We start from the raw sequence: 27,061 nt of genomic DNA, 5'->3' as shown, positions 1-27,061 counted from the left end.
AACCACTTGCAGAAATCTCTGAATAGTTCTAGGAAATGAAAAAAAGTATTGCATGATAAGAGAAAGGCAAATATGACCCTGATTTTCAAAAATAAGAAGAGAACAGAGTTTACAGACTACATATGCAAGGGAGCTTGATTCTGATTCCTGTCAAAATTCTGGAAAGTATTATTAAAATAATAATGAGCATCCATAAAAGAAATCAGGGCCAACATGATTTCAAAAGGAACTGGTCACACAAGTATAATATCATTATTTTTTCTGACTAGTTTACTAGACTGGTAAATAAGGAAAATGCTAGAGATATAGTTAACAATTTTATATTTTGGGAAAGTGACAAAAATCTCTCTTACAATTCTGATGAAAAATATGGAGAGATGAACTAGATGGATTAAAGTGGTAAGGAATTGGCTGAATGATCAGTTCAAACTCTAGTCACTATGGTTCAATTAGAAAGAAGGTTCCAGTGAACTGTCCCAAAAGTTTGTGGTGTTTAACATTTCTATCAATGACCAAATTAAAGCATAGATGGAATATTTATAAAACTTTCAGATGACATAAAGTTGGGAGGGAAAAGCTAATATGCTGAACACAGGATAAGATTCCAAAAGATCCTGACAGTGTAGAATGCTGGTTCAACTTTATGAAGGTGAAAATTAATAAGAATAAATTATTACACTGGAGTTCAAAAAAATTAATTTCTGAAGATGAATGGACTGTGTGAAGAGACTATGTGAAAAAGATGATAGTTTTTATAGCAATGTAAGCTTGGTGAGTCAAAAATGTGATACTGCAGCCAAAAAAACTAATTTGACTTTACAATAGATAAAAATAGATAATACCACTATACTCTGTTTTGGTCAATAGAGGTATACTGTATTCATTCTGGGTAGCACATTTTAGGAAAAACATTAACAAGCTAGAAAGAATCTAGATTTTTTTCTCACTATAATATCTGTATCTATACATTTTTTATTTATAAAGAAACTTAACAATAGAGCAACACATCAAGCAAGGTCTTTAAAGAAGGAGGATATATTCTACATAGAACTGAGAATTACAAAGTATTTCATTGTAAACTGGTTACCTTCCCTGAATTTAATTTTTCAGTGACATAACAGGATTTAGAGAATCCATACATTTAGGACACTCCTAGCTAAGGAAATGACCTCTTGTGCTCAATTTGGCAGCACACATACTAAAATTGGAATGATACAGAGAAGAATAGCATGGTCCCTGTGCAAGGATGACATGAAAATTCATGAAGTGTTCCATATGTAAAAAAAAAATAAAAGGAAATTACCTTTCTACCAATGCAGATCAGGATGTTCTCTACAGCTCATAGTCTTAGAGAGTTGTTTAGAGCAAAGTTTCTTGAACTGTGGGTCACAGTCCCATATGGGGTCATGTAACTGAATGTGAGGGTTGTGAAAATTTTGGCAACAGTAAAAGGTTATATATACCTAATTTATATACTTATATACCCATTGTCGCATAAAAATTTCTTGGGCAAAAAGAGGTCGTGAGTGAAAAAAGTTTAAGAAGCCCTGGTCTAGAGGATTCCCTAGGTTCCAGAGCCAATATGTGTCAAAGTTTAGATTTGAATCCCAGCTTTTTGAGGCTGGCACTCTATCCATTATACCATGTTGCAAGTGAATTTCAAAATCCTATATGACATGATGTGAAGTCACAAGAAATAAAGGAAAAATATTTGACTTACCTTTACTAATAACCACAATCATATATACAACAGCTGTAAGGCACACAATGCCTTCAATTTCTTCAGAAGCTAAGCATACTGTCAATTCTTCTAAGAATGAACTGTAAAAAAAAAGTTTATAAATATGCTTATTATTGGGATTACATGAGTTAAATTGGCATATGTGTGTGTGTGTGTGTGTGTGTGTGTAGACCCTAACAGATAAAAAATAATAAGCATGATCAGTTAAAATAATTTGAGTTCATTGTAAAAATGAAAATTATTTATATCTATAAAATGAAATATTTAAAAGGAAATCATTATATACAAAAAATAATAACAATTACAGGTCAGACTTAATTTTATATAGACCATATTTATGGTGTAAATGTGGAAGGGAGGAAACAAAGTGGTCTATATTCAAACATGCAGAAACAACTTCTAAAGATTTTACTGCTAAAGGACAATAAGTCTTTGACATTTTCAAATGAGAATAATGAAATATGGTCACTGAAAGGTCTATAATAAGAATTTCAAAACAAAATAAAAATGTTTTACCTGACTACATTTAAAGACTTCATTATGATGCCCATTAAACACCTTGAGAATGGTGGAAGATCAGAAAGGCATTTGGGTACTGCAAACTCTTCTGTATCTGAAATCTGGGAAGAAAATTTGAAATTAAATATACGAACTAATACATAAGCAACAATTTGTATGACTAAAATAAGTCCAGTGCTTAGCTAATATTGCTTTTTAGCATACTTTGAAAACTACAATACACACTTGAAATAATATTTCAATTTTTATTAAGTACTTAAATACTTATAGTAGATAATATAGCACATAAAACATATAGGTAACATAGCATGTAGAACATGTAGCATAGAGCATATACCACATAGGACGGGTAGCTATAAGCATGTAATTAAAGCAAAGGTCTTTGCCAAAAATGGAACGCTATTTTAGTTTGTCAAGCCAGTCCTTGATACAAACTCAGCATCTGCATCAGAACCTATTTCAGGTTTACAGTCAACCTACAAATTGGTATCAGTTTGGACTAAAAGATGAATTGGCCAAAGGCGGGGAAAAAAGAAGAAAAATTTCAGAACCAATCTCAAACTGAGACTACATTAATGAATTGTCTTTTATAAATTTGACTTTCTGTTTTATGATGCCCCTTATATTTCTTCTTGCCTGTTTTTATATTTTTATCTACATCTGTTCCTCCCCACAAACCCCTACGTTCCTGCAGCTTTGCACCTTTCCATATGGGGAAAAAAAAGGTAAAATATCCATGATTATTTTTAACTACATAAACCCCTTCCTCAAGTCTTCTAGTGTTCAGGAGAAAGTCATTCTGTGAATTTTGTCTAATTTTAAAAGAATTACAGAAAAACATAAGGCTTATACAAAGTAACACGAAGTGAAGTGAACAGAACTAGAACAGTTTATACAATAACAACAATACTGTTAAAACAAGTAACTCTCAAAGTAGGAACTCTGATTAACAAAATGGAACCAATCACAGTTACACAGGTCTTCAGATAAAATATGCAACCCACCTCCAGGCTGTGAGAAGATGAACTCGAGAGTTCAAATTGAAGCATATTTTTTTGACATGGCTAATGTGGGAATTTGTTCTGCTTTGAGTATACATGTTTGTAACAGCATGTTTAACGTGCTTTTCTTAATGGGTGAAGGAGGGGAAGATAGGGGAAAGAGAAATTGGAACTGAAATTAAAATTAAAATTGTAGTTAAAAAAACCCATCTCTTGAGGACAGAGAGGGTATCTTCAAACTTTAACTATATCATATTTCTGGCCCAGTTTTTCATATCTAGGTGTCAAAGTATAGCAAAATGTATTTATGTACAGAAAGGTCATTTTGGTGATTACATATAAACAGATTATGATCTTCATAAAGTCTTTTATTTGATAAATTTTTATTTTTCAAATCCTATTAGAAAAAGGAGAGTAATATAGCTAAGAAAGTGCTCAACTCTCCTATGCCTACAAAGCTGAGCTGTGAGTAGAAATTTCAGTTTGTCCTTAAATATTGTTTTCATTGTTTCTAACTGGAATTAAAAGACACAAATTCCTTGAGAGTAAGGACTGTGTCGGTCTTTTTATTTGAACTCTGCCACTTTCCCACAGCCTAGCACAGTATCTGGCACACAGCTTGCACTCAGGAAATGCCTACTGACTGTCCAGGAGAATCTTACTGATAGCAAAGGATGTGAGTGCAGTATAATTAAAATGTGTTAAATAAGTAGATGAGTAGGTATTGTGAAAATGTAGCATTAAACATGGTTTTAGCCAAGACAGGGAAGAGGACATTTTGAATAGATAAAATCTGGAGAGTATAGTAGGATAGTAAACAGATGCCAGTAAACAGAATGGCAAACAGTCTTGAATTCATGTCATGAGGCTTGGCTGAAGAAATGGGATTCAAAGAGAAAGGGATAATAAAAAGCTGTCATATGGAAGAGGGATTCAACTTCTGTTTGTCTTCTGAGAAAAGAACCAAGAGCAATAGGTAAAAGTTGTAGAGGCAAATTTTGGCTAGATGTCAGGAAAAACTTCTTAAAAGTATAGCTTTCCAAAGATGAAATAGGCTACTAACTGTGAGAAAGGTCATGGGTTCTCCTTCTTCAGAAATCTTTAAGTTGAGGTTGGATGTCCACCTGTCATGTTATTATAAGGGTTGCTTTCATGTGTAGATTTCATTAGGTAGCCTCTGGGGGCCCATCCAACTCTCAAATTCTGTTGGTTGGGCCTGGAGTCAAGAAGACATCTTCCTGAGTCAAATCTGTCTTCAAAAACTTACTAGTTATATGACCTTGGGCAAATCATCTAACCCTGTTTGCCTCACTTTTTCAATCTGTAAAAATGAGTTGGAGAAGGAAGTGGAAAACCACTTCAATATCTTTGCCACAAATAAGGTCACAAAGAGTCGGGCACAACTAAAAACAAATGAACTAAAAACAACCAAACAACAAAATGTATATGTACATGTATATATACATCACAATTCCCAATCATATTATTGATAATTATGCATATTAAATGTCTACCAACATACAAAGAAATATAGCTAATAATCCTTTTACTTACTAGTCCTGGAATGCCAGTTTTGTAGCTATAAAGCAGGCTACCTCACCCAGACTCAAAGCTGTCCCAAGCTGAAAGACTCAAAGCCTTTAACCCATTAAGCTCCCATGACCTGTTGTGATTCTTGAGTTAATGTATTATTGATGGAACTTAAGATAAAAAGTGAAGAACTTTATGAAAAACTTTGACCTTAAGTCATGTATGTTCCTCATCTTATCCATTCAATTCCATATGACATAATATCAAGTATAAAAAACAGGATGCTCCACCTCAATAAAAAACTAAGTATTCAAGTAGTTAATAAATTTCAGGGACAACTTTTTAAAAATTATTGGGCAAAATGAGAAATAAAGATGGGAACTACAAATGAAAAATCACATTACTCAGTTTGCTACAAGTTTAAATAATCCCTTCTCATTCCCTTTTGTCATTTTCCATTCCTTGCCTCATCAAAAAATTCTCCAGGGGCAGCTAGGTGGCACAGTGGATAGAGCACCGGCCCTGGATTCAGGAGGACCTGAGTTCAAATCTGACCTCAGACACTTAACACTTCCTAGCTGTGTGACCCTGGGCAAGTCACTTAACTCCAATTGCCTCACCAAAAAAAAAAAATTTCTCCTGACCCTCAATCCTTGGAATCATGCTTAGTATTCCTAATCTTACCCGCATTTCATACTTTTCTAGTTCAAAGTCGAGAAATTTTCTTTTTATCTCTGGGGGCGGGGGGTGGCGCAGAGAAAAATCTCTGCTTCAACCAATCCCACGGAACTAGTGGTTATAGAGCATGGAGATGGAACCAGAGGATTAAGCTTGCATGAGAATGCAAAATATGAGATTGATAAACAGAAGAATGTATAAGGCATGGTAATAGACCTATGAGCTGAGTTCAAGGTGATCTTGCCTTGTGCCCTGAAGCCACATGAGTAGAGTAACGGGATACCAATAGTCAGAGTAAGGTGGTAAGTATGAATCAGTTACTTAGGGAAACCCTGAAGGACTAAGCAGAAGATTTGAAGAAGCAGAGAATTAATAACTGACAAACTGAGAAACAGGGTTGGAAAGTATAGACAATTTAGTAGAAGGTATAGACATTTAGGTTATATAAAAGAGAAACCAGGTGGAATCTACATCAATGCTATAAGAGACAGAATCTGAATGTTGTAAGAGACCTTAAAAATCTTCTACTCCAACCCTCTCATTTTATCAATGAGCAAATTGAAACCCAGAATAGTAAAATGACTTGCCCAATTTAACAGTAAGTTACTGGCATAGCTAACACTAGAACCCAAGCTCCTTATTGTAAGGCTGGTGCTCTATCTACTATATTGTGGGAACAAAGAAAAGTAACCAGTCCCATCTCAAAGAAATAAATAATTTAAAAACTTATTTTGCCATCAATACATTTTATCTTACTTGTCAAAATAGAAAGTTGTGTAATGTATTATGCTATACTTAATTATATAAGGAAAATATCCACATGATCCTTTAAGAGACTTGTAAATTTAGATTGTGTCTCTGTCTTGAAAGATGCAAGAACTGGTTGGATAGAAGCTGTGGAAAAAATAACATCCCCCAAAGGGGTGAATGGAAGAAAAAACAGTCTGAGGAAGTGAGAAGCCTCCCCTTCATGCTCTCTGCATTCTAACCAAACCAAATTATTAAATATTTCCCAAATTTTTTCCTTTGTGCATTTCCACAAGTTGGTCGGCTCTCTCTTCAGAGCTAGGATACCTTCTATATTTGGCTCATGAAAGTAGGACAGACAAACACAGTTTCATTTATGACAAATTCTATAATATTGTATTATAGCTTTTTAAATTGTTGTAACTAAAAGAATCTATCAAAAAGTGACCAAAATTCTAGTTGTAAGATTATAGAGAATTCTGTCTCTAAACAAGTTAATCATATGGGTTTTGATTGAAAGCGTAATTAATACCAGGGAACTGTCTATCTTAGTTTAGGTAAGACTAATGAGAGACATAACAGTGCAATATGAGTCTCTGAAGAAAATAATTTTATTCAATACATAAACATCTCTGGGGTGGCAGTAGAAGTCAGTTATTTGTTTTTATTTGCCAATGAAATCTTAACTAAGTTAAAATGAAATCAAGAATATCCAATTGTTCAAAAGCAGAGATCAACATGAATACCTGAATTTAGTGAAAACTAATGATTGATATAATGGCTTAATTGTGATCTTAAAAATCTAATAAAGGATTATCTCAAATCTTTAAAACCCCTAATAACTGCTGTCACATAGGAACAGGCCAAAATCCTTTTCTACCAGAGAGAGAAAAATCCAGTCCAAAATATTTACTTATTTCTCTTTGAAAAGAAAAATTCTATTTAAAACAAGTTATTTGAAAAATCAATCCCGGGGCAGCTAGGTGGTACAGTGGATAGAGCACCAGCCCTGAATTCAGGAGTACCTGAGTTCAAATCTGGCCTCAGACACTTAACAATTACTAGCTGTGTGACCCTGGGCAAGTCACTTAACCCCAATTGCCTCACTTAAAAAAAAAATCAATCCTAAGAATAATTTACATTCCACACAATAAAGAAGTTATCAAAGGAGATGAATATCTGAAAGGTTTTCTCAAGAAATACAACTCAAAGGCAAAGAACATCTATCTACACAAGTCATAGCTGTCTCATTTTAATAACAAATAACCACAATCTATGTTACATGACAGCTGTTTATGAATGGATAAATAAATTAGAATATAGTAATATAACATATACTACTACTCTTCCAGTAACCTGGGTGAGCAACTCTTCAACCCTGATGCCCAATCATATTGCCAATTCCTCTAGTCAATTCCACTTTAATAATATTTCTTCTCTTCTCTTTAAACACACAACCATCATCCAAATGAAGCCCCAATTACCTATTCCAAAGACTGACGAAACAACCTCCCAACTTGTCTTGCTGTTTATAATCTATCTTCTATATCAGGGCTTCTTAAGCTTTTTTCCACTTGCAACCCCTTTGCACCCAAGACATTTTTATGCAACCCTAGGTATATATAGGTGTGCGTGTATGTGTGTGTGTGTGTGTGTGTGTGTGTGTGTGTGTGTGTGTGTAGGTTTATGAATCAAACATTTATTGCCAAGTTTTTCGCAACCCCTACATTCAATTATGCAAGCCTATATGGGGTAGTGACTCATACTTTAAGAAGCTTTGCTCTATATAACACATTTTCCATACAGCTGCCAATCTTTTATTCCTCAACTATAAGTCTGACTGTGACACACACACCAACTTAAAAAAACTTCAGCAGTGACCTATTACTTTTAGGACAAATTACAAACTCTTCCTGTTGCCATTTAGAAGCCTTCATACTCTGGCTCCATACCCATCTTTCCAGGCTTATTACACATGATTCTCCTCAAACATTTTATTTTCCAGACAAATCTACCTATGTGATGCTCTCCACATCAACTGACATTCCATCTTTTTATTCTATGTCTCTGAACAGGTCAACTTCCAACCAGAGCCTATTAGTTATTCTCCTGAGTCATATTTTTACTGTATATATTTTGCATTTACTTATCTATCACTTTGTGGCAGTAGAATACAAATTCCTTAAGGGCAAAGGCTCACTTTTCAACCCTTTGCCACCTAACTTCTACACCACACTACTGAAAATAATTGCTCAAAGAAATTATAGCATCTTTTCTGCTAAACAAAATGGCTTTTTCTCAGACTGCTTCCACTCCTTGAACAACCCTTCCTCTAATATATTCCCCTCTCCTTTAGACTGCATGAAATATCCCTCTTTTCTGGTTCTCCTAATTGTCTGACCCCTTCATGTACTCTATATTCCAGCCAAACTGGGTTATTAGGTATTTACCAAAATTTCTCCTTCCTCTTTGCATTTACACAGGTTGCCTGGCTATCCTCCCAAGCCTAGGATGTGTACTTCTAAGTATGGCTCAAACTGCCACCTCAAGGAACCTTGCCTAATCTTTCCAATAGTTACTTCTATATCCTTCCTTGATCTATTAATAACTTACCTATATACATGTTGTATTCTCCCTATAGATTGTAAACTACTTGAAGGCAGGGACCTAGTCCATTTTTGTCTTCATATTCCCATAAGAATGAACATTGTCTAGCACACAGTAGACTTTTATAAAATGTCTGAACTTATTTGAAAGGTAATAGAATTTTATAAGTACACAGAATCAGAAAGGGACACAAAACAATTGTTATTTTTATTTTACAAAAAATTTTTCTTATTTTCTTCATTTAATAAAGCTATAAATTCAAATATTGTGGTTTTAACTTGGAGATATCACCTATACTTAGTTTATTAATATTTTCAATAAATATTTCACTTATAATATGTTTTTAAAGAGGAAAAAATTCATTGAGACTCTTTTAACGTGTCCTACTCTTTGATTAAATATAATGAACATCAGGGTAGGGCCTAGTCCTGAGCTTCCTTTTTTGCTCTTGGCACAACACTATTTAGACTAAAATACCTGTTGAATTTAAATGATAAGGTTTCACAAAGCTTTCAATTATAAAGGCATCCCTTATATTTATCTACCTACTATTAAGTAGCTTAATAGCTTAGAATTTTGAACTCTGAAGATTGTGTTACAAGCCAAAAGAATATAAACCAATATCATTTTTGCAAATATTACTTTTTAAAAAAAGAACACATTATATTGTATTTCTTTTATAAAAGAGCTAATGTCCTATTTTAAAGATGTATTTTCCAACCTGAAACATACACTAAAATAAGCTTTCGACTAGTTTCAGGGGATTTTGTTGACATTTCAGACTTATGTCAATACATAAAAATTTTAAATTAGTATTTTAATTGGATATGATAGTAAGCTTTCCTTACCTTCCATATCAATTCAGCAAGTATTAAGAGAAACAAATTGAATAGGATTTAAGTTAATAGGCTAGGTATCCTTCACTATTTAAAAATGTTTGCCAAAAAACTCCTTTAACAGGACACTGAAATTCAGTTGATCATGCAAGAGGAGATAATTTCTTTTATTTGAGGCCCACTCAATTTTTCATATGGAAGAACATGACAACTTTAAAAAGTCTACTGTAAAACAGGCATATCTGAGAAAAGGGCCCTAAAAATACACTAAGCCATTTACACTATTAGAGCACCAGATTTGTGTTATGGACTAAAGGTGGCCAGAAAAGGTTGACAATTCTTACATTCTCACAACTGGCAACAAGAGACATTTGGATTCCAATAATCTCAAAATTTCGAACCTAATGTCTCTGTAACAACTTAACATGGATCTTTATTTGAATCTTTCTTAAACTTACCATTTTCAATTTTTTTAGTTCCAAAAGATAAAACACTCTCTGATTTGATCTTATAGTACTTTCCCTTCTTTGTCCTAAAACTCTCTCTTCCAAACAATAAACAGGTGACTTTTGGTTCTAACAATCTCCTATTTTATGAACAAGTTTCAGTATTTATTACCTTATATACCTTAATCACATTCCCTCTCATACTTTATCCTCCCAACAAAAAAATGCTGCTCATCTACTTCATCTATCCACATGTGGGATAGTATTGCTTGAACTACTCCTCTGTGAACTTTTATAGCTCCATTATACCTTTGAGGTATAAACACCAGTAGGCGCATTATTGGTATGAATATAAACAGTTTTATACAATGTTAAAACAAAGTTGTTGTGTTTTCAGTATGACCCTACTATAGCTTATTAACATTATAGAAATAATTATTAAAGTAGTTTTCTGATTTTAGTACAGGTAGATAGTTTATCTTTGTGCTAACACAGTAGTTGTCAACAAATATTAACTGCTTGTCTAAACTGATTTTAGATACAACTAAAATGTGCAAAAAGTATTGACAATAATGGAAGGGAATAAGCATTTATATAGTGCTTACTATGTGTCAGGCACTATGCTAAATGTTGTACAAATACATCACTTGATCCTCACCACAACCATGGGAGGGAGATACTGTTTTTATCCCCATTTTATAGTTGAAGAAGTTGAGACTATCAGAGGTTAAATGACTTGCCCAGGTCACAAAGCTAGTGTGTCTGAGTATGGATTTGAACTCAGGTCCTCCTGACTCCAGTTCCATCACTGGGTATGGTACTACTCATTTGCCCAAGTCTCTCATCATGTGACAAGCAGCATGGTACAGGAGGAAGAGCACTGAATTTTAAGTCAAAGAATTTAGGTTCATATTATGGTTCTGTTTCTAGCTATCTAACCTTATGGTTACATTCAGGGTTTTTTGTTGTTGTTGTTGCATATTTCACAACAGAACCATGGCAAGTTAATCACTATCAAAATATCAATTAATTGAAGTTATAAATAAATATAACATCTTTTCTTAGTAATTCCTGATTGAATATAAATTAAAGTGTTACTTAGTACTTGCAGCAAACACTGTAACACAAAGTTTCACTAAAAATCTTCCTTAAAAGCAGTATCAATACTCAGAATTCTTTGTGAACATTCTTTTTTTTAAGAACTCGAAATAAATTACTACTGAGAAATATTATCCCATATATTGAAAATTATAATATAAACTGTGTGTTATTTTTGGAAAAGCATACTTTACCTTTCGTAATTTGTGACTTATCTCAACCACTATTGCAGCTAAGAGAGTAGAAAGCATTCCTTGGTGTACTGATGTATTCATATGCCAAGACTGGACAGCACTTATAAATTCATCAAGAGGCACTTGAATAGAACAGAGTAACTAATACAAAAGAGAACAGTTATTTTAATAGAGTTAAAGTCATTTTTAATATTAATTCTGAAAACAAATAAACGTTAAGAATAGCTCTTACAATCCAAAATTTAATTAACAAATCTGTGAAATATCCATTCTCACAATTTCTCTTCCTACTTTTAGCTTTTCAGCAATTTCTGTGCTTATTAGTTAACTCCTATCAGTAGGTAGTTTACAGAAAGAAACTCACACATCAGAGATTTGCAACTACCAATATCTCAGATGAAACATTAAACAGGAAAAGATGATTTACAGGAGTTTAAAATCATCTTCTTATAGCAGTCCCTGTTATTCTTGCCATGTATTAACTAAATCATCAAAATCTATGATGTAGCACAGTATTTTCCATAAGTATTTAGAAAATTTCTATCAACCTGGAAATTTTTTACTACCAAAAGTCTTTCCTTCTTTAAACAAACAAAAAACAACTGGCATTATATTCCTCCTCTTATATTGTTTTTCCTATTCCTTACTTCCTTTCACCTTAGTTCTCAATCTGTCTCTCCTCCTCTACCAGCTACTCCAATATCTCTGAAATATGGCTGCCTATTTTAGAGTGGTCCACTTGTAATTGCTGAGTTGTTTTTCAGTTGTTTTGACTCTGTGACCCCATTTGGGATTTTCTTGTCAAAAATACTGGAGTTGATTGCCATTTCCTTTTCTAGCTCATTTTACTGATGAGGAAACTGAGGCAAATGGGGTTAAATAACTTGTCCAGGGTCGCATAACTCCCAAGTGTCTGAGGCCAGATTTTTTTTCTTTTTCTCCCCATTTAATTTTATATTAACTTTATTTTTTTGTTGTTGTTACATTTTGAATTCTGAGTTGTCTCCCTCATTCCCAACTCTGCATTACATAAGGCCAATATCTGACACAGGCCTATATGTTTAACCATACAATACATTCTTCCATATATCAGTTCTTTCTCTGGAGTTGGTTGCCATTTCCTTTTCCAGCTCATTTTACTGATGAGGAAACTGAGGCAAATGGGGTTTAAACAACTTGTCCAGAGTTGTATAGCTCCTAAGTGTCTGAGGCCAGATTTGAACTCAGAAAGATGAGTCTTCCTAACGCCAGCTCTGGCATTCTATCCACTGTGCCACCTCGCTGCCCTAGAGAGGCCTACAGGTGAATTGGGAACCACTGATTTAATGAAAATAAACACCATTCAAATGTTGCTTTCAGTAACTCAATTCAGTTTCCTAAATTCCTGATTTGTAAAATGAGGTTATGACAAGATTATCTCTAAAGTTCATTTTCATTTTTTATAACTTTGGAAAAAAATTTTTTCTAGCTGTGTGGCCGTGGACAAGTCTATCAGTTTCATCATCTCTCTAAGGAGGGGACTGGGAAATTGATGGACTCTAAGGTCTCTTACAGGTCTAAATCCATAGATTTAAAAATCATACCACTTATTTCTTTTAAACTCATTTTCAAAAAATGAAAGATATCTTCATAGCACTATACATAATCTTAAATTAGTTTAAACTGTATTTCTAAAAAGAAGCATATTTTAATTATCTGAATTTGTTGTAACATTTTGTTGTAACATAACTGCTAAAGGCCAACAAACCGGAAATGAAAATTCAATGTCTTTTAACTAAGGGTAAATCAAAGAACAAATAGGAGAAACATAGTGTGTCCTGAATGACTGTTTTACTATTTTTTCTAATTATATTCTTTGACTTTTCAGATGAATAAATGGATAACCTGTTTGTCTCCTGATAATGCTCAAAAGAAAAGTATTAGAGTAAATACTCCAACATTTTGAGTAGAACTTCTAAATTGAATTTATAGTAAATACTTGATGTACCAAGTTAAAAAAAAGTATCTGAGTGGTGAAGTAGGCAAAAGGAGTTGAAACGGTATAGAGGAAGAAGGGTTACAGTCTAAGTCAAGAAAGTAAGTACTCAAATAAATCACTCAAAATTTAAAGGCAGAGTTTGAAAAGGTTTTTGTTTGGGGACTTAAAATTCTTCAGGTCATTTTCTATATGACAAATAAATTAACTCTATTTTTAGTCTATTTCTGAAATTTAATAAAATATATGGTAACAAACTTGTATATTGGACCATATTTTTATTACAAGGTAGAACCTTCTTCAAAGTAAAGCTATAGCTCAATTCATTTTTGATTATGATTTTATGGGTCAGAGCTTCATTTAATCTTAAATTTTAACAGAAAATAAATTACCATATAAGAAAATTATATAAATACCTGTATGGGGGAAGCTAGGTGGCGAAATTGGATAAAGCACCAGCCCTGGATTCAGGAAGACCTGAGTTCAAATCCAGCCTCAGACACTTGACACTTACTAGCTGTGTGACCTTGGGCAAGTCACTTAACCCTCAATGCTCCACCCAAAAAAAGAAAAAATACCTGTAGGCCTTCTTTTTCTTCCTTTTTGATACTGTATGCAACACATTCCAACATTTTCTGGAACACTTTCTGAATCAAATCAAAAAAATTTTCAACTTCTTCATCTGAATCAAATTTCTGAATTAAAGAACTTGCTGTCACTTCTTTGAGAATACAAAGGAGTAATGGAATGCAAAAATACCCTTTCTCTAAAAAACAAGGGGAAGAGTAGAAAAGAAATGACAAATTAGTTTCATTAACATATTTTAATTAAATTAATATGAGGAGTTTTTTATCATAATACATTTCTATGATTAGCACTATGCTAATTATACTGTCACAAAAATTCTACTCTGATTCTTTGGTGCAAATACATTCTAAAGTTATATAATTAAAACACAGTTCTGTCCATTAGAACCTTGTTCATAATGTATCAGTGGTTCTCTTTTGTTTCTATGACAAATTATAAACTCCTCTGTTGGCATTTAAAAGGCCTTCACAATCTGGATCCCGCCTACTTTTCTAGGCTTATTCCATAGTACTTACTCCCTTTCATATTTCCTATATTCTATTCCAGTTGATTTACTTACAAGCCCCACATATAACATTCTACCTCCCACTGCACTTCTTTTTCACAAGATGTCTTCTCTAATGCTAAAATGCATTTCTTCTTTATTTTTGCCTCATAAAATGACTAGCTTCCTCCAAAGTTCTGCTCACGTGACCTCTTACATGAGACCTTTGGTGATCTCCTTAACTAGTCTCCTCAAAATTATTTTGTATTTGCTTCTATGCATTTTGTGTGTAATTATACATACATTCTGCTTTAGAAAACAATATGTTTAATCTCCTTGAGAGCCACAAAAGTTTTTTGTTTCTGTAACCCTAAATGCTAGCATATAGCAGGTACTTAAAATGTGCTTTCCAATTAACCAAGAAATATTTTATCAAAGCTGATCTCAGATACTCAATAGGTACATAAGAAGAAAATAAGCTTATGCAGGTTTTAACAAGATAGAAAGACTGTGACAATCAAAGAAATCTGATATTTTCATCGCATACAGGATGGCAGAAAGTAGAGTTTTTTGTTTCCTTTTTAAAAAATTGACAGTTAACACAGAAACCATGTTTATTTGTTGTTTTGAATGTACTATGGTTGAATTAGGGTTATAATACCAGTGTAATAAGTAAGATTATTATTTCATATTGACAAAACAAATAACTAAGCAAAGTATGGTAGAACAAAAGTAAAAAAAAATTTTAAATTAATGACTGCTACAGCCTTGAATGGAAATTGATTTATCCTCTCCAGTACAAAGGAAATGTTTTCTTTGAATGGATTCAAATAAACAATCTTATGTTGTTTATAGGAAATATAGATAATTCAGAAAGATACTTATTGGTTCAGGGACAAAGGATTTAATAAAATTTAACTAGACTCCAGAAAATTTAGAACTATGGGAATGAAATATGACAAAGCTGAATTCAAATTAGAAAGAGAGGAAGTGATTAACAAAAGAATTATGAGACACAGAGTACCAGTGACAATGAGAAAATATCGAAATTAAATAGCTACACAGCTAATGGCATAGAAAATAATTTTATAAAGCAAGTTGCAAGAAAAATTGGAAAACAGTTTTTAAACACAGCAATCAATCAGTTCTAGGCACTATGCTAAGTTCTGGACATACAAAAAGAGCCAAGAAACAATCCTTGTCTTTGAGAAACTCACAATCTAATGGGAAGACAACAAAAAATGTACAAACAAGCAATATACAGGATATAGTAAATAATAAACAGAGGGAAGGCACTAGAATTAAAAGGGGTTGGGAAAATCTTTCTTTAGAAGATGAGACCTTAGTTCAGACTTAAACAAAGCCAGGAAAAATGTGAAAGTAGCCTAGAAGTACCAGATCTCAAAATGTGTTAAAAACGGGTGATCATTAAAACAACCTAGTACTAAGAAATAAAGTAGTGGACCAGTGAAATACACAATACAAAATAATAAATGAACACAGTTATCTAGTGTTTGATAAATGCAACTATATAAGCATTTGGGATAAGAACTAACTATCTGACAAAAATTGCTAGAAAAAGTGGAAAGCAGTTTGGCACAAACTAGGTAAAGACCAACATCTCACACCATATATCAAGCTGAGGTCAAAATGAGTATAAGATTTAGACATAAAGGGAGATATAAATTTGGGGAGCATGGGATATTTTACCTGTCAGATGTATGGATAAAGGAAGAATTTATGACAAAACAAGAAACGGAGAGCATTACAAGAATTAAAATGTATACTTTCGACTACATTAAATTGAAAAGTTTTTGCACAAACAAATCCAATGCGGCCAAGATTAGAAGGAAAACTGGGGAAAAAATTTTATAACAACGTTAACTCATAAAGGCTTCATTTCTCAATTACATGGAGAACTGTGTAAAATCTATAAGGATATTAGACATTTCCCAATCAACAAATGGTCAAAGGACATTAACAGGCAGTTTTCAGAAAGACAAATCAAAACTACCTACAATCTTATGAAACAATTGCTCTGAAAGACTATTGATTGTTGTTGTTCAGTCACTTTTTAGTCATGTCTGACTCTTTGTGATCCCATTTGGGTCAGTAACAGCAATATTGTACAATAATCAACTATGAATGACGTATTTATTCTCAGCAAAACAATGATCCAAAACAATTCTGAAGGTCTTATGATGAAAAATGCTACCCACCTCCAGAGAAAGAACTGATGGAGTTTGAACACAAATCAAAACATATTTCTCTTTTTCGTTTGTTTGGATTTTTTTGGTCTGTTGTTTCTTTCGCAACATGGTTTTGCATGACTGCACATATGTAACCTATATCAAACTGTTTGCCTTCTCAGGTAGATAATTTGGAACTCAAAATTTTAAAAAACAAATGTTAAAAATTGTTTTTATATGTAATTGGAAAGGAAAAAAAAAACAAAGTCAGGGAAGCCACTAGGCAGAAATGAAAAGGGAGAGCATTCCAGGCATGGAAGACAGCCAGAGAAAATGCTTGGAGTGAAAAGATGGTATTTCTTGCTCATGAAACATCAAGGAGGCCAGTGTCACTAAACTGAAGAAAATATGGCAGGGAGTAAGATGCAGAAGACTGGAAAAGTAGGAGGGAGCTAGATTACAAAGAGCTTTAAAAACCAAACAGAACATTTTAGATTTGATCCTGAAGGCAATAGGAAGCACCTGGAGTTTATTGACATCGTCAGACCTAAGTAAAATCATTTTAGTGGCTGAATGGAGGATGGAATGGAGTGGGGAGAGACTTGAAGCAAGCAGACCCACCACCAGGATGTTGCAATAATTCAAGGATGAGGTGATGGGAACCTAAATCAGAGTGTTGGTGGTGTCAGGGGAGTATTCAAGAGATGTAATAGGTGAAATTGACAGACTTTGGCAACAAATTAGATATGGGGTGTGAAACATAGTAATGAGGCCAGGATGACACCTAGGTTAGCAAGCCTGAGGGGGATGGTGACACCTTCTACAATAATAAGAAAGCGATGGGGGTTGGGTAGGTCGCGTAACTGAATGTGGGCCAGGTTGCCAAAAATTTGGTAACAGTAATGGTTATATTTTAGATAGACAGGCAGACAGATAGATAGATAGATATACATATGTACATGTATGTATGTTGTGTGTGTATTTATATGTATGTCTCCTTATATCTATATCCATATATAAAACCTATATATAAATATATACATATGTGTGTAAAACATGTATTTGTATATAAATGTGTATACATGTATGTGTGTTGTGTGTATATTTATATGTATGTCTCCTTATATCTATATCCATATATAAAACCTATATATAAATATATACATATGTGTGTAAAACATATATTTGTATATAAATGTGTATACATGTATGTGTGGATGTGGATATGGATAAAATATACCTATATGCCTAGAGTCACATAAAAATTTCTTGGGTGAAAAGGGGTCATGAGTGGAAAAAGTTTAAGAAGCCCTGGTATAGAGGAGGAGAGATGCCACCAAGGTCATCATCAATGTGATAAGAATCAGGACATAAAGAAAGTTTACACTGAAAATGATTTTTGAAAACCATAACACAGCATTAATTTAGAGTAAAGTAATATAAACATAAAAACAGATATCACTGTTCCCAATACCAGTTCTTAGGCAAGTGAAATTTTCAAAAAAACCAAAACATCTCCCCCATTTATGTACACCCAGAAAAACTTTATGAAAAACAATTTTGTTTCCAAAAGGATGTAACAATATATATATATATATATATATATGTATATATACACCATTAATTTTTAACAAAACACTGGAAATATGCTTATAGGAAGGCTATGTCAACAAAATAAATTGTACTTGTATCCAATTATCAAAAAATGAAGCATACCTGTCTGCATAATTCCAAGAGTTATTTTTAAAAATTGCATGTGAAACTTGGAATCTCCAAAGCCAACCATTACAGCATCCTTACACACTGTAACATATGCCTACAAAAGAAAGAGATAGATTAATAAGATATGATGATAAAAATCACCATTAAAATGAAAATTTATAAAAAGTTTAATAAAATTCAACTAGAGATTTTCTAACATTTGATAAACTAGATCCTTTCTAATATGAACATATCTGAAATACTTCCATGAGAATATAACATAAGGTATTGATTTCCCAATTCACAAATACTATACTTTCATATCTTAACCTTTTATTTAATAAAAAGCACAAGAAAAATAGTATAGGAATTAACAAAATGAATTCTGGTCATTTATACTGTTTTATGGTTTATAACTTTCCTGAATGCAATATAAATCCTAAACTTATTCTTTCAAAGTGGATCAATAGGGGCAGCTAGATGGCGCAGTGGATAAAGCACCAGCCCTGAATTCAGGAGTACCTGAGTTCAAATTTGGCCTCAGACACTTAACACTTACTAGCTGTATGACCCTGGGCAAGTCACTTAACCCCGATTGCCTCACCAAAAAAAAAAATAATAATAATAATAAACAAAGTGGATCAATAACAAAATCCAAAACCAAGCCAATTTACACTAAGAAAAAATGTGTTATGCTTCAAACAATAAGCATATAAAGTAAGGCAAAATAACCGTTTTCAAAGTCTCATGGTCTAATGGAGATGCGAACCTGAATAGCTTTCTCATAAAACTCTCTGCAAGACTTCAAGTGTTCCTCTTCATGTTGATGAATAATAGGTAGAACTTGGTTTTCTATCCAAAGTCCAGTTTCTTCCAAAAGAGATAGATAAACCTTTTCTTCTGCACAAAACTACTCAACAAAGAAAACAAATCAATAATGAATCTTATTTGTTAAGTCTTCTTATGTTATTGTGAGAGAACTTCAAAACGATATACCTTGTGGTAGAGATGAATACATAATCGACAATAGATAGTAAAGGCTCGTACAGCAGTTGCTTGATTGAAGTTAGGCAAGTTTGCATCAGATGACTGTATAACTGATACAATATCTTTCTGTAATATGATGGCAAATGATTAAGTGACAAAGAATTTAAAGTCATATTCTCAAAGATATGCAACCACACTAATGTTAGGGAAAGTAATCAGATACTGCAGTTCTAGTGCTGCAATCAAAAAGTCACCTTGGATTTATTTATATTTAGCCTTGTAAATTTTAAGTACAACTAAGGCTCTTTGTAGATTTAAAACTAGAATAAAATAAAATAATCACATTTGGACTTAATTTCTAGAACACAGGGATGAAGGTACACTCTTTTAAAGAACAATACAAAGTTAAAAGGTCTTGTCATACTAATTACTTAATTCAGTAAGCAGTTAAGATTATGGCTTTTGAAAAAAGGTACCACAACAATGTAAAAAGAAAAATCTAAAAAGGCTAGGATGAAGAAGTAATCAAAAGAAAAAAAAATTCAAATGCCTACTACTACTACTAAAACAGCTGTCAACGTACATAGAATGGGCAATTAGACATAAGAATATCTAAAAGAAGCCAGGTCAGAAAAGAGAAACTTAGAAGATGGATAGAAATCAATCAATAAATACTAGTTATAATTAAACAACATGTGAACAAGTTTTGATAAGTAAAAAGCACCATAAAAACACAAATTACGATTAGAAAGTACTAATCAATCAGTAAACATTTATTAAGCACCTACTATATGCCTGACATTATGCTAGACTGTCGGGGAATAAGAACAAAAACAAACCACATATTGTATTAATGGTGTATATATACACATATATTTTTAAATTGTACAAAAGAAAAAATCAGTTTCATATACATTTCTTCCTGTTCTACTGTATATATGGAACTGCCTTGTTGATGCTTAAATTCAGAATCAAACAATGATGGGGAAAAATATTTTTTAACCCTATAATGTTGTCCTATCACCTACCATAGTTTCCACTTCTTTGCCAGGCATTTAAGACTCTTCCCAATATAGTAATACTTTACTTTTTCAGGCTAATCTCATTTACTACTCTTCTTCCACATACCCCACACTAATTAATATAAATAAATCTGTCTCTAGAAGAATCCTGGATCTTTCAGACTTCTGTGTCTGTTCATAATGTTCCCTATTTATGGAGAGACTTTCTATTCTTTTTCATCTCCTATTCATCTTTTCAAGCCTTGTTTATTTAAGTGTCAACTCCTTCATGAAGTTTTCCTTTATCCATTCAAGAAAAATTTCTCTCCTACTAGATTTCAAGTTCTGTTTGCTCCTCTATTATGTGTCTCTGTGTCATAACTTGCCCTCTCCTCCACTCCCAGTGAATATGAGTTCCTCTCATTGTAAGTTTCATGAGAATAGGGAATAAAGTGAAACTTTCTATATCCTATAATTAGTAGCAGATATGTGTACAAAATACTCATGTTTCTTGACTCTCACTTAACTGATTAGTTGCCCATTTAGAAATGTAAACAAAGTACTATGTCCAGTAGTCTGTTCCTGAACATTAAACACAATGAAAAAACTTGGACTGCTGTTCCTTACTAGACATTTTTTAAAAAAATAAAAGTTGCTCAGGGACTTTTAAAAAAAGGTTTCTGGAGCAGCTAGGTGGCACAGTGGATAGAACACTGGCCCTAGATTCAGGAGGACCTGAGTTCAGATCCAGCCTGCCTGAGACACTTAACACTTACTAGCTGTGTGACCCTGGGCAAGTCACTTAACCCCAATTGCCTCACCAATTTAAAAAAAAAAAAGTTTCCATTAGCCCTGAAAAACTATGGTACCTTGTTTTTGTTTTTGTTGTTGTTGTTGTTGTTTTTTGCGGGGCAATGAGTGTTAAGTGACTTGCCCAGGGTCACACAGCTAGTAAGTGTCTGTCTCAGGCCAGAATTGAACTCAGGTTGTCCTGAATCCAGGGCCAGTGCTTTATCCAGTGCACCACCTAGCTGCCCATGTCCCTTGTTTTTTGATGTTGGCTATTACTTTTTTTAATTCCTTAAAACCTTTGCAACACAACAAGAGGTACTTTTCTGGCATATGCTCTCTTCTTTAAGCCCCTCCTTTTCATCACTGTCTCTTATGAAAGAGAACAACAACTAAATTGTGTTTGTGTTTCTTACAATTTTCATTACTAATCTTGATTCCCAATTTTGGCAGCAGAGCCAAGATGAAACAGGCATCAGTGGGAACCTAAAAATCTTTTAAATGAATCTTCAAATAATAAAAATGAAACTCTAGCACTTAGCACTCTCCATCATGAATATTCCATTCTACTCAGTTTAGTTTTCTTAATATCTTGTCATTGTCAGTTCCTACCAGTCTTCATGCTATTAGTCATACTTGGAATATCCTTCATTTCCTTCCCATCATCTAGTGTCTAGTTCAAGGTTTACCTGTTTCTTGAATTGTTCCCCAGGTATTCTAACCCAATCCAAATTTGGTCTATTGCTAAACTCATATAATATTACACATGAACTATGTCACATAATTTAACCAATAACTGCAGGCTCATTTGTCGGTCACCAGTTTTTCACTTTTTAAAAACCTTGTCTTCCCAATCCATAATGCTCAAAAGACCATGGTTCTTATCTATGTTTTGCCATAAACTAGCATATGACCAAGGGTCAGTCACAACTTTATGGACCTAAACTTCTTCATCTGTAAAATGAGATAATTGTATCAGATAAACTCTATGGGAATTTCAAGCTCTAATATTCTATTGATAATACAAGTATCTGAAATTTGAACATTCTAACAGTACCTGGGTCCTAATCAACATTTGCTATTTCCATTATGAAAAAAATTACCTTTGAAATTTCAAGTGCTTTCAAAAGACTGTTTAGTCTCTTTTCAGGGAGAGATAACAGGAAATCTCGATTCTTATTCTGAAGCAACAAGTACTCTAGGTAATCCAATGCTAATTCAGGCTTCGCCTGATGTGAATCCTGAATTCGTACTTGACGTTTAGAAGTTGACTTACTCTGAATAAAAGGAAAGCACACACTAAATATTACAATAAATAATGAAAACAAGATATTTCCAATTAATACCACCTTCATGCAACAAAGTGCTACATAAACATATTATTAAATAAATGTTTAGAATTCAAAAAATCACATACTTTCTTTTTGGACTCTCCGTCTGGCAACCAATCACAAATAAGTTCAAAGATATGTCCCACTTGTCCCCAAGAACAGAGACAATCTATCAGGGTGTGATAGTGGTTTTCTGTAGATCCCTCTTCTTGATTCCGCAATGCAGAGATCACACCACAGCTGAAAATTCCAAAAACATAAATATCTATTTAAGATGGTAAAAGAAGAAATTCACTGTTTCTAAAAGATGAGAAATACCCAGATCCTTCCAATTCTTGGTACATGAGTTTATATTATAGTACTGATTTTCAAATTTTTTCAGTGCAAAACAAGTTATCTAAATAAATTACAAATAAGAGAATATTATACATATATCTCAGTAAACATTTTTAACATTTTCAAGGAATGGTCCTCCAAACCTTACTCTCACAAGAATTGTGATTTTCATGCAGTTAAAAGGTGTCATAACAGAACTTTAGGGTTGGAATCTGGAAGATTCATTTTCATGAGTTTAAATCCACCTTTAGACACTTATTTGTGTGACCCTGGGAAAGTCACTTAACCCCGTTTGTTTCAGTTCCTCATCTGTAAAATGAACTGGAGAAGAAAAAGGCAAACCACTCCAGTTTTTGCCAAGAAAACCCCAAATGGGATCATAAAGAGTTGAACATAACTGAAAAACAACTTGAACAACAACAAAAATAGGTAGACAAACTATTTTGTGGTTCTTTCTTTAGAGAAGCCTATTTTCTAATATTATTTAAAAATTTTTGAGAATCTTATGTTAAAAAAATAAACAACTACTTTGGCTTTCATTAACATAACAATTTAAAAGGAATGATCACTCTTTGGCACTTTTGTGTGTATTTATGAAACATTAAATATACATTCTTAAATATTTGTAGTTTTATAATACAGGTATACAATGACCAACAGTGTCTCGCAATAAAGTCATTAATGTATTATAATATATATCCTAGCTGATGTTTATGTTATCCAGTTACTAGAAACCAATTATTCTACTGAAGTCCATGCCCATGGTCACTCCAGGCACCTCTCTTTCTTGGTACTTACCTCTAAATGCCATTCCTTTTAATTACTCCCAACTTAAGACTCCATACACATTCTAAGGCAACTCTACCTATCTACCATTGCTACTCCACCCTACCAAAGATCACATCTTTGACTTCTAGCATTGTTCGTGCGGTATTAACTACCCCACATTTATTTATTGTTGTTTCACTGACAGTCATATCTTGTACCAACTATTAACAAAGGTAGGGTAAGCCTATAAATAAGTTTTACTCTAATTTTATACATGTTCAATAAATCATCTATAAATTAAGTGTAATCTCTTGCCTATGACTTTTTTCAACAACAACAAAAACTCTTAGATTTTTGTACTGAAACCATTGCAAACTATAAGCGGATCTTTAAATTTGGTTACAAATTTGCAAATTTTGAGGATTCCATCTTTTAGAATCATCCTTGTTGGAACATTTTTCGTTTTACTTAGCTGAATCACAATTAGATGCCCATTCTAATATCAGTTTTATTCAGACATTATCAAGTTAACTTTTTTTAAAAATTCTAAGGCTCTGAACCTCAATGGCTATGTAAAATTTCAGCAACATTGCTGCCAGAGGCCAAAGAAAATTAATTTTTACTTCATATAAGATAGTAAATAATAAGAATCAGTAGTTTCTGCATATTGTTCCAGTTGGTCATTTCCAGGGTTAGGCTCTACTAAGCAGCATTAGGGTACATGCCCACTAGTGAAATTCTTGTATTACTTCTGCAGGGGTGGGGCACAAAGATCAATGAAAGCGGCATGTGAGCAACCAACCCTCTCTTAATTCCACAACCTACTAACCATAATTCTTCTACCTTTTTCTCAATATGTGATATATTCTTTTCCACGCTACCTATTTTGAGTGTCATATCCATTTTCTATGCAATACAAATTAGGCTAGAGATGTTACAGCATCCAGATGTGTGGGCTCTAAATGCTATAAAATGTAAAAAATGAAAAACCATAGTAAGTGCAGTAATATTGCCATATTTGTTTCAGTTTACATTTATTTCTTTTTGCTGTTACAGTTTTAGTTATACATTATTTTGGGATGATGTGACTTAGGTGGGTCTCTTCACAAGATAGTTTTCATCTCCATTCATTTTTCCTGTTTTAGTGAATTATTCTGCTCATAATTTTGTGTCCATGTCATTTTCTTGATATAATAAATGACCGTAAGCTCTAAGCCAGTTCTGGAGGGTTTTTTTCCCTCCCTGGCAAGGCAATCAAGTCCTTCTTGACAAAAAGAATTTCTATGCTCTATGTGATGATTATTAAGAAATAGTGATGATCACAATGTCTGTATTTTAATCTATTTTCCATTTTTTGAATCACCAGCTTGTTTGTATATTTAGTGTCAAAGTTGCTGTAATTAAAATAATGTCTTCTCATTTCTACCCTTTATAAAATCTCTGGCTTCACTATGGCAGGAACCTGAGGTTTAGGAACTCCCTTCTAACTTGGTGAAGGTTGCTCTTACTCAAGGGTTTTTAAACTCTTCTGTGTCAAGGGCTCCTTTTGTTGTTTGATGAAGCCTATGGACCAACCTCTTCTCAAAACAATATTTGCTGCCTACATTAATAACTGGAGGAAATCATAAATTTCATTTAAAGCTTGGTGAAGACAGAGATGCAATTTTTTTTCCCATCCAAGGTAATGGACCCCCTGAAAACTATTCTATCCATAGACCCCAGGTTAGGAACCCCTAATCTGAACAGTCCATGATTTGGATGTCCACAGAGAATTCATGTCTCCCATGTCTGTAATCAGACTCTTGAGAAGTAGCCAACTTCTAAAGAACTATAAACTAAGGGGTGCCCATCAGTTAGGAAATAGTTGAACAAAATATGGTAAAGGAACATAGTGGAATATTATTGTGCCATAAGAAATAATAAAAGGGAGGGTTTCTAAAAAACCTACGAAGACTTCTATGACCTAATGAAGAACATATTAAGCAGAACCAAGAAAACAACTTATATAACAATATTTTAAAAATAAACAACTTTTATTTTTATTTTATTTTTTTAAATCATTGCAATCTTCTTGATCTTCTTTTTCTTTTTTTGGTGAGGCAACTGGGGTTAAGTGACTTGCCCAGGGTCACACAGCTAGTAAGTGGCTGAGGCCTGATTTGAACTCAGGTACTCCTGACTCCAGGGCCAGTGCTCTATCCACTGTTCTACCTAGCTGCCCCAATCAACAACTTTTAAAGACTTAAGGATTCTGGCCAATGCAATGTCTAATCATGATTCTAGAAGACCAGTCAGTATGCTTGCTACCCACTTCCTGAGAGAGAGGTGATAGATTCAATATTCAGTATAAGACATATTTTTAGGCATAGACAATGTAGGATTTTTTTTTATTTAGAAGGGTCCCCCCCCACACCCCCACCTCTCAGGGGAAGGCAGTGAGAGAAGGTAGAGAAAACACATGCTTAATTGAAAAAAATAATTTAAGAAAATGATATAGCCAAATCAATTTTTATGCTATAATGTTCAATACTCACCACTTCTAATATCTTCCTTCAATTCTTTTCTTAAAAGAAAATATTGCTTATATGCAAGGGTGAAGCTTTGGAATAATCCTCAAACCAGAGGCTCTGTTCATTTCTTGATCCTGTACCATATTTTTCAACACACTTTCACCATCCCTCCCTCTGCTTACTTTCCCAATTATGTCACAAAATTTTGAAACATATCTTGATTTCGTTTGGAGTTTAGTTCTTAAGTTCTTTATAAAATTTTTCAATTTATCCATCTTCTACATAGATGCTAACCAATAGCTTGGAATTATTTTCATGGTGGCCCACTTATCTAGTTTTATCATGATTACTTCAAGCAGAAATTACCAAGAGTCCTATAAATTTATGTTCCATATCTGCCCATAAGCTCAACCAATACAAAAATGTCTAAATGTATATTTATACATATCTATGTATATACATACAGGTACATGCACATACATACTCACAAATATCTATGTATGCTTATATATACAAATATATGTATACATGTGTATTAAACTTTTTAATTAAATTTTATGAAGAAGGCTGAATAAAATTCACCAGATGTTAACCAACTTTCAAGTAACTAACCAAAGCAATCTGTGGATGACATACATGGTCTACCACTGAGATGCACAAGTCTTTTAGTTGGGTAGCACCTGATATAGCTTGTATTTCACTGGCACAGCTTTCAAAATCCCAAGATCATCTACATACTATGATGAGGCCTTGGAACAGGAATTTAAAGGAAGAGGAAGCAGACAGACATACACAAACAATTATAAAAAAAAGTAAAGTATCATAGAATTTATAACATCTGTATACTTAATTCTATGATACTGTTTCTATCTTTCCTTATAGGTTAAAGTAAATAAAATTAATTATGCTTTAAGAATTTGTCACCACCACTTAAAATAAGTTATCAAAAAAGCAGGTTTGAAAATCATGACTTTAGCTCTATGTAGTTCCTTCTTTTTTCTGTAA

General features: G+C 33.3%; 1 protein-coding gene and 1 non-coding gene across 2 annotated transcripts in view; one reads left to right on the top strand and one right to left on the bottom strand.

Annotated features, from left to right (window-relative positions):
* NCAPG2 (non-SMC condensin II complex subunit G2) overlaps positions 1 to 27,061 on the bottom strand; it is a 111,575-nt gene that overhangs the window by 23,799 nt on the left and 60,715 nt on the right. Inside the window, exons 19-27 of the mRNA XM_043967735.1 lie at positions 22,529 to 22,682; positions 22,215 to 22,388; positions 19,331 to 19,447; positions 19,104 to 19,244; positions 18,350 to 18,449; positions 13,951 to 14,138; positions 11,398 to 11,538; positions 2,258 to 2,361; positions 1,721 to 1,821 (exon numbers count right to left, since the gene is read on the bottom strand). Of these exons, the coding sequence (XP_043823670.1) occupies positions 1,721 to 1,821; positions 2,258 to 2,361; positions 11,398 to 11,538; positions 13,951 to 14,138; positions 18,350 to 18,449; positions 19,104 to 19,244; positions 19,331 to 19,447; positions 22,215 to 22,388; positions 22,529 to 22,682 (1,220 nt within the window). The remainder of the gene's footprint in view (positions 1 to 1,720; positions 1,822 to 2,257; positions 2,362 to 11,397; positions 11,539 to 13,950; positions 14,139 to 18,349; positions 18,450 to 19,103; positions 19,245 to 19,330; positions 19,448 to 22,214; positions 22,389 to 22,528; positions 22,683 to 27,061) is intronic.
* Positions 1,175 to 1,281, top strand: LOC122730177. Its single transcript, XR_006353391.1, has one exon. It is a non-coding gene; the product is annotated as a U6 spliceosomal RNA (small nuclear RNA).

This window comes from Dromiciops gliroides, chromosome 5, assembly GCF_019393635.1.
Source record: "Dromiciops gliroides isolate mDroGli1 chromosome 5, mDroGli1.pri, whole genome shotgun sequence".
Lineage (NCBI taxonomy): Eukaryota > Metazoa > Chordata > Mammalia > Microbiotheria > Microbiotheriidae > Dromiciops > Dromiciops gliroides.
Note: the sequence above shows the minus strand (reverse complement) of the source record. Positions and strands in the feature narration are given on the sequence as shown.